The sequence below is a fragment of the Crocodylus porosus genome, unplaced genomic scaffold (genome assembly GCF_001723895.1).
Source record: "Crocodylus porosus isolate Cpor-Errol unplaced genomic scaffold, CroPor_comp1, whole genome shotgun sequence".
Taxonomy (NCBI): Eukaryota; Metazoa; Chordata; order Crocodylia; family Crocodylidae; genus Crocodylus; species Crocodylus porosus.
Genome location: NW_017728950.1, coordinates 47932606 through 47941479, shown reverse-complemented (window position 1 = coordinate 47941479; position 8874 = coordinate 47932606). Strand labels below are relative to the sequence as shown.

The window sequence follows — 8874 nt, the reverse complement described above, 5'->3', positions numbered from 1 at the left end:
TCAAATTTACTGTAAACTTAGGCAAAACTATTTTTCCAATGACTTGCAAATGCAGTATAACCTATGCCAGCATAGGCTTGTCAGCTCTAATCCAGGTTTTCAAAATTGCTGCAGTCTTAATGATTTCAGATGTTTCTAGTCTTTTTGTCTGGATCACTTTATATTAAAGATTTGTTTCTGTGAAGCAATGTAGGATCTAGGCTTTTAGGGTAAGATTTTAAAGTATTCTTTGTTAAACAGCTGCTATAGCATTGCGAATCCTAAATGTTAAGAGAGGGTAAAATATATGGGATTTATACTTGCTTTCTGTTTTTCTAGCCCTTAGGTTTAGGGTTCATGATTTTGCATTTCCTGTGTAACCAAAAAGACTACAAACCTCATGTGAAAGTTGAGTTTCAGATGGGATGACATATTTCCAGGAACAATAGCTTTAAGAATTCCAAATAGTGTGAGACTTGTCTCAAATTATTGTTATGGGTCAATAGTGTTGCTAATTCCACGGATCTGCCCTGTAAAAATGTACTTGGAATGTGGATTTAAAAAATATTGTTTGCATTGAGAAGACAACATTTGATTATCTGAACACATAGTGAAAAGGCTGGTTAAAAAAACAAAACAAAAAACACCCCTTTGGTTTTAAAACAAAACAAAACAAAAAACCTTCCAAGGATGCATGACAAAATTTTTGTTATTTGTTGCATGCTTGGGTAGTTAAATTTCACATTCTCCTGATGCAAATTTCATTTCTTAGCTAAGGGATATTCTGGTTGAAGGTGAAGATCTGGATGTGAGACGCTGGACATTTTAGTGAACTGTTAGGAGTGAGAAAATAGTACTCCTTTATTCCAACTACTTGTACTTAGGATGGAGCATGATGAGTGGCAACAAATGTTAGCCATACTGTTACCTAAGTGTTTTTATTGTCTTTGTTTTGATCTACTCACTCACCTGTAGAGGACCTTTTTGCATGCTCCTGAATATTAAAGAGAAACTTGCACAACAACTACAGAGAGTCTTTTTGTAAGCATTTGTATTGATTGTGTATGTTTTAAATGAAAATAATGTTTCCATGTATATGTGAAGTTTGGCTTAATACTTAATTTACTCTGACCTTGGAATATTTTTCTATATAAAATAACTAACATAAAGGCCGACATTTTTATGGTAACTAACTTGACAAACGAAGGATTATGTGGTGGTTGTTGTAGCAAAAACACTCATTTTCTTTGCTCTCTGCTGTATTCTCTCCAACTTGTCCACATCCTTTCTATAGTGGGGGTCCCAAAACAGAGCACAGTTCTCCAGATGTGGCCCTCACCAGTGCAGAATAACCCACAATAATTACTTACCTTGATTTTTCTCAAATACAAGATGAGTTTTTTGGGTCACCCCCCCCCCCCCCAATGGCATGGGGGGGAAGTCCAAAATACATTTATATAAAGGAAACTTCATGGAAGACACTATAATTTAAACAGCTGCTAAAAAGCAGCATGTGTTCAGCAATGGAAGCAATCTATAAAGTTGGTTAAATGCAGCCAACACTAAACATAACTGTAAAACACATGGTTCATATTGGGTAAACATACCAATGGAAACCTACCACAAAAATAGATTAGTGCAGCCTATTCAAGGAAGATATTGGTAGTACCCATTGAGCAAGTTATGGTGAGCTACTATGTTGAATATATTTCAACTTTCTCTTCAGCTGAGCTGTACCTTTCTTTCCCATTTCCAATGATTCTTGTTTCTTCACCAGCCTCAAATTCCTGGCAACATCACCAAACGGGGCCCCAAACAATTCACCCAGAAGCCCTCTGTCACCCCCTCTGTCATCCCCTGTCTGGGTCTGTTGCATGTGATTAGTGTGGCCCCACCCTCCATGAGTTATGACTCATCTGTGTATACCTTTTTTAAGGATTCCAGGACTCATGACAAGAACACTTGATTCTAGTCATGAGTGGGGAGCTAATTAGGACCTGGATCCTTTTCAAGGCGTACCTGGAGTACACATACATACAAAGCACTGCTGAGCTGTAGGGTCACCGAGTCTTGAAATGCTGTTGGCTCTGCTGGAGCCCAATCTAGCGAACTGTATGGTAAATCATCGACAGTCAAGGTTCTTTGAGTAAATCTGATGTCTTTTTTTTTTTTTTTAGACCAACTAAAATACTTGGAAAAAAATTTCTTTGCAAGCCATTGAGTACAAACACCCTTCTTCCAAGGAATAAGGAAGAACATAAACCAGGAAGAAGGGTGTAGATAGAACCTTGTCTACCTTAGACCAACATGGTTACAATCAACACCCTGAAAACATGGTAAATCAGTAACATTTTGGTTTTGGATTAATATCATGCATAGTGCGTACTAGATATAAGGAGGTACAAAAGTGCTACTTAGTGTGTTTATGGTGTACCTGTGCTAAAACGTTCAACAGTTTCAAAAAGGTAAAATGCATCAATTCTGTATGAACTAAGTCTATGGCTACTTTATACAAATTACTACTGGTATATTTATTTCAAGGTCAGTGTTTGGAAATTTGCCCCTCACTTCCATGTGCTTAAGGGTCTAAGAGAAAATGGCATTTAACAATGAGGAGGAGGGGGATGGGGCTGCAGAGGAAAGAAGCTGAGGGGGCAGAGGGTAAGGGGGCTAGCTGACCCCCTAGATCTATTTTTTTCCTGCTGTAGCAGTGGGAAGGGGACACATTTCAAGGCAAACCTACAATAATTGGATTATATTTCTGAAAAATGCATTTAAAAACTATACATTTTCCATAAATATAATCTAATTATTGGGGGGGTGTCTTATTTTCGAGTAACTATGGTATTACACTTTTCCTGGGAGTTGCAACCATAGTCTTTCAGACAAATATGACTTGAATTTATTTTTTTTTAAGCCAGAAGACACAAGCAAGGAAGATTATTGTAATATGGCATTTGCATTATTGCAAATACTTTCTGATATTCTACACTGAGAGCTTCACAGCTGACAGTATGAAGTCACTGTCTCTGAAACGGTTTACATCTTTGACCACAAGTTCTGACCGTACATTGTGTAGGGAGGTTTAGAAACGCTTCATTGTTACCTTTTATAATTTTGAGGCAGACCTTATAGGTGAAAATCTCACAGGCTGTGGCTTCTGAAAGATGGAAGCTCTTTCATTCCAGCTATATAAAAGGTGTCAGTAAGTTAGATGTTATTACCCAAAGACTTCCAACAATGCACAACAATTCAAAAAAATGCAGAATTTGGCCATTCAAAGCACTGGAGTGCTGTAGCGTTACAGATGCATTAATATTTTGCTTTTTTCACAGTTGCAGTTACCCACAACAGGAGAACAGGGATCTGACTTGCATACAGATTTCTCAGCAATAAGCATATTTCTCAATACCAAGCATACAGGATATGAATCCTTGTATTCCAGTGAATGACTAGAGTATAGACACTTTCTTAAGCTGTACATTTCTCTACTTTGGTTAGCTACTCTGCAGTTCTGGAACTAGTTACTATCAGCCATCTCAGCACCTTCCTGCTATTAAGGGAAGAAAGGAAGCTCTGAAATGTATTGCTTTCTTCTTGTTTAATTAAGTACATTCAGAAAGTAGTGAAATTAGTAGGGGTGCACCAATACAGATTTTTTTGGGCCAGTGCCAATGGCTGATTAATAATGAGCCATATCAGCTGATACCAATCCGATTGCTGGTATGCAGCCTGGCAGCTTAGAGAGCCACATGCAGTTGGTAAGTCTGTTGGGGGGAAGGGGTGGGGGGGCAGATCGAGCCCCCTGCGGTGAGAGAGGAAGGAAGTGGGGCTGGGGCAGGCGATGCCCAGCTGGGGTAGGGTGGGGTGAAGGACGGAGCTGTGAGTGGTTCATCGGGGGGGGGGGGCATTTCCTGCTGCTATACACCTCCTTGGGGGAGGCATGTGGGGCATGTGCCTCCCTGGACCTGTACCTGGGGCAAGGGTGGGTTGCTGCTGCAGGCTGGGACCAGTGGTGACACCAGACTCTTCTTCCCACTGGGGGGGTTGGGTCGGGGCTGCACTCAGGACAGTGGTGGCACTAGGATGGGGCTTATGGGGGGGTACAGCCACTGCAAAATTATCTGTAGGCCCCCAAGCTCATTCCCTTCTCCCCCTCCCCCAACACATTTACCAGCCAGATGCTGCTAAAATGCCAGGCTGGCCATGTGCATGGTGTGGCTGCATGCATGCACGTGCCATTTATCAGCAACATTATCAGCCACTTCAACCAAAGAAATCCAATTGCTGATCATGTCAGTTTTGCTTTAATTGGTGTTGATACACTGGTCCATATCGTATTGGTGTACCTCTAGAAACTAGCCTGAGAAACTGCAAAAATGAAAAATTCCTTTCAAACTTTGACTATAGTAAGAAGAGGAGGATTGGATCTGGACAATAATAATAATCATTACTTGGTAACAATAGTAATGATATAGCAACAATCAATTTACTTTATAGTAATAATCATTATCTTAAAATATAATGTTTGATCATCTTGGGCTGTGAAACAATAGCTTTTTCCAGGTGTGGAATGAGCAGTTGTAGTGACATACTGGCTGATCAGCTGCTGAAGTACATTGAATTTGTAGTTGTGTGAAATTAATTTTCAGATGTTGTAACTCTCAGACAGAGATCTAAAGCAGCGTTCCCAACCTGCGGGTTGCTACCCAAAAATGGGTCACAAGAATATATGAAAGGGTTACAACCAAACTTTAAAAATGGATCAAGGAAGTTTTAAAATGGATATTCCTTTAAAGGAGAAAAACGTGGCAAACCATAGCTTTTCCCTTGCAGGCTGGCAGAGTTCCAGCCTGAAAGTGGCTGCTTGGGGTCTCCATAACCTCCCCACCAACCCTGCCTTGCACACTAGGAGGAATAAAAAGGTGCACTGATGCATCATTCCATATCGTATCAACACCAATTAAAAGGAAAATTGACATTATCGGCAATTGCCTTTTTTTGGCTGATGTGGCTGATAATGTCATCGATAAATGCCCGCATGCATGTGCTCAGCCACAGCATCACAGAGCCAGCCTGGCAGCTTGGAGAGCAGCATCCAGCTGCTATGGGTGGGGGTAGGGAAAGGGTGTGGGAAGGGGAAGATTGAAGCCCCCACAGTGAGGGAGGGAGTGGGGCTGGGGCAGGGACAGGTGCTGCCTAGCCAGGGGGTACAGGACAGAGCTGCAAGCAGCTCATCCAAGGGGCATGCAGGGGGCACCCCATGGGGCACATGTTCTCTGGATCTGTGCACTGGGTGAGGGTGGGCTGCTGCTGCATGGCTGGGGGTGGCTCTGTCCCTTGCCCTGGCTGAGGAGAGCATGCCCCGTGCCCCAGTCCCACTCCTTCCTTACACTGGGGGTCCTTGATCTGTCTGCCCTCCCTTCTCCCCCCCCCCCCCAACAGTGTTAGCAGCCAGACACTGGTCTCCAGGCTGCATATTGGTAATTGGATTGGTATTGGCCCCAAAAATCATTATCAGTGCACCCCTAGGGCTGGGAACTAGGGGCAGGGGGCAGCAGGTCAGGAGTGGCCATCAGTGTTTACAACTGTATCCTGGTACGAAAGATTGAGAACCACTGATCTAGAAGATTCAGTGTTGGAGCTTTTAACTCTGTGGAATAGAACAGGTGAAGTGTGTGGAAGGAAAGTTGTGCTCATGTGTTTTCTGTTATGCATTCCATAGTGTACTATAACAATGTTTAAAAAGGAATAATTCAGTTTCCTTGGTGTGTTGTGTTACCATGGGCTAGTTTCAAGGACATTAACATATAAACTTAAATTTAAGGGTACCTGGATGAATTGATGGTACAGGGAGACTTAAGGATGGCCACAGTTAACAAAAAGTCATTTGAGCCTTTTTGGGCTCTTAACTTGACAGAGCCTATAGTTGCTATAATTGATCTTGCCTACTTTTGCCAAATGAGGCTTTGTACCCCAAAGCACCTGATTATGGCATTACAGCTCAAAACTCCAGTTCCTTCAACATTTGTGTTTAATTTGGCAGAGTTTGAGATTTACCTTTGTTTCTTTAGCTTTGGCTTTTGTGAAGAAGTTGTAGAAATATTACTACTTGGAAACTATGAACAGGAATTTTTTTATTTTTAGGAAATTGAGGTACAACCATGATAGAAGACAAAGGTCCAAGGGTGGCTGACTACTTTGTAGTGGCAGGACTGACTGACACTTCAACTCTTCTGGACCAAGAAATAAGCCGCTGTGAAACGAAATCAACCGGTCCAAAGGCTCCAATTACAGACATTGCTGTCATTATCAAGTCAGCCGGTGAAACTGTCCCTGAGGGTTACACCTGTGTTGAAGCCACCCCCACAGTCCTTCAAGCCAACTTGAACTACGGCAGTCTTAAAAGTCCAGAGCTTTTTCTTTGCTACAAGAGGGGCTGGGACAAACCACCTCTTACAGACATTGGGTAAGATTTATTTTTCTAGTGATTTCTGTTATCTAGTGATCATAAATGGTACTTCTTTGCAAAAAGAGGATGATTCCTAAAGCAGGAAATAGTAAAAAAAAAAAAAAAAAAAAAGAGAGAGAGAGAGCATGTGCTCTGACAAATTGGAAATTTGTAAGTAGTGAGTACACTGAGGCTTGAGATTTATTTTCTGGTATGTAAGAATTGCAGAGTGGTTCAGTGGGAAGAGATATGAACTGGTGAATGGTATAGAGGAAAATGGAAATGGAAAATATGCATATCAGTGATTTTAATAAGATCTAATGAATATGAACTGCACATAAACACCTTTTTAAAAATAGATTTTGCTTTTTAATGGCTATGAACAATATATCTGGTGCCAGTCGTCTTGTCTGGAGTCTCTGAGCACCTGTATGGTTGCCCACAAGGTCAGGCAGGGTTGTATAGAGTGAATTAACCTTGTAGTACAGCGCTTCTTGGTTTAGTTATGACCTCTAATTCTGTATTTAAAATAAATGCGTACATACAAAATTATAATATTGCATCTCTAAACTTATTAAAACAAGTCTCTGATTTTTAAAGCTTTTTGGAGCTTATTTTTGTAACAAGTAAATACTGTAGGAAGTTTGTTGCCCATCCTGTATTGAAAATATTCGTGAACAATTTTTTTTTTTTTCACTGAGGACAAATACATTGGCTTAATTTTTTTTAATGGATGCTTTTGTAGCTTCATGTAAGCAATGTTTCATAATGGAAAGCCCTCTATTTTTGTTCACTCTTGCCTCAGCTGGTCATAATTTCTGAAACCACAACTGACTTTTTTTTTTTCAAATTGTTTTGGAGAGTAATCTTCCCAAAATATTTCCTCCAAAAGTTGGTAGAGGGGGGATGAATTGTAAAACTCAGTCCTTCGATATTGGAAACCAGTTCCTTGTGGAACTTAACTGCTTTACGCTGTCTTACTCGCTCGCAGTCTAGACTAATGCTGGGGCTAGGCTTGGATGGAAAACTGTTCTTCTGTCTGAAGATTTTTGAGATTTTTTTTCCACTTTAGTAACTTTTTGAGCCTTTTTGGTGGGAAAAATATGAGATTAACAACCCTCCTCAGAAAAGCCAGTACCTCAGTAGTTAGGGTAATAGCCTGATATGTGAAAAGTCCAAGTTTCTGGTGAGTAACCTAGTGACTGGCTTAATAAATGGATGCTCTGGGGTGTCTGGCATTGAAGCTGACCAGAAATTCAGTCTTTTCCAAGAATGTTGAATTGATTCTTATGCAAAGCTTTAGTTTCCCTGAATTGGCATTTTTCAAGTGAAAGCTCGAAGATAACTTTGTTACTCTCTGGTCTGCGCAGAACCCTACCTGTTTGGCGCACATGCTTTCTCTCAGGATTAGACACGTTATCTTTTCAGCTAATACAGCTGTTTTTGTTTTCTTTTAAAGTTACCTGTGCCATTTGCCAATTTTTATTTGAGACCCAAGGAATCTCATCAGTTTCCAATTGGCAGGTTTTGGCAGTGACAAACGGCTTACTGTTCCTTTAGGGAAATGAAATGTTAGTCTTGCTTCTCAAAGTCCATTGGCCTCAGATTTGACAAATGTACAAACAATGTGCAAAACTTTCGTAGAGTAGTTCAGGCAGCACTGGTGAGGTAGGTTCCTATAGGGGAAAAATAGTGAGTTATGTAATTAATTAAACTTAAGCCAGATTGGTAGTAAAGGAGGGAGATGGCTGTCACAGTGGGTTGGGGGTGCACAACTCTATACCACCACCCCTGGTGCTGCCTGGTGGGCAGGGCGCACCTCACCTTTAGTGGCCATGGCGGTGTGGCTGGCATGAGGTTTCTGTAAGCAGCAGCACTGAGTCTCCACTCCTTGCTCTGCCCTCCCATGCCAGGTCCCACCCACTGGGCCATGGAGGCAGCTCCTGCCTGGTGCCTGGTTCAGCCAGGCCTCAGCCCTATGCCCCATGCCTTGCTGTTGGCACAGAAATCTGGGGGGGCATGCACCCCCAATGCATCACCAATGGTGTTGTCTGTGCCCACACACACCTCCTTCCCCACACAACCCTTGCCCCATGCACATGCAACTTTCCCCACATACCCACCTGGTGCAGTGGGAAGCTGTGCCAGGAGAGATGGGGAAGATGAGGGCGGAGGAAACATCAGACTGCCAGACCAAAACATCAGCCTCCCAGACCAAACAGCACCCACAACTACAGCCCAGCCCAATGAGTGAAGCGAATAAACAGGTAAGAGATAGGGGCCAGGGTAACGCTGGGACTAGGGGGTCACTACGCACATCCACAGGTGGCCTCAAATGCCTCTACACAAACGCTCGTAGTATGGGCAACAAGGAGGAGGAAGCTGCCCTCCTGCTGGCTGACACCAGCCCGGACATAGTGGGGATTACGGAAACGTGGTGGGAC

The 8874-nt window shown here is 42.2% G+C and overlaps 1 protein-coding gene across 5 annotated transcripts in view; it reads left to right on the top strand.

Moving 5' to 3' along the window:
* Positions 1–8874, top strand: part of DENND4C (DENN domain containing 4C) — a 185910-nt gene that overhangs the window by 42392 nt on the left and 134644 nt on the right. For all 5 annotated transcript variants that reach the window (XR_002104642.1, XM_019554799.1, XM_019554801.1 and 2 more), the window contains exon 2: positions 6127–6448. Coding sequence is in view for 4 of the 5 variants with exons in the window: in XM_019554799.1 (XP_019410344.1) it covers positions 6144–6448 (305 nt within the window). In the remaining variant the exon portion in view is untranslated. The remainder of the gene's footprint in view (positions 1–6126; positions 6449–8874) is intronic.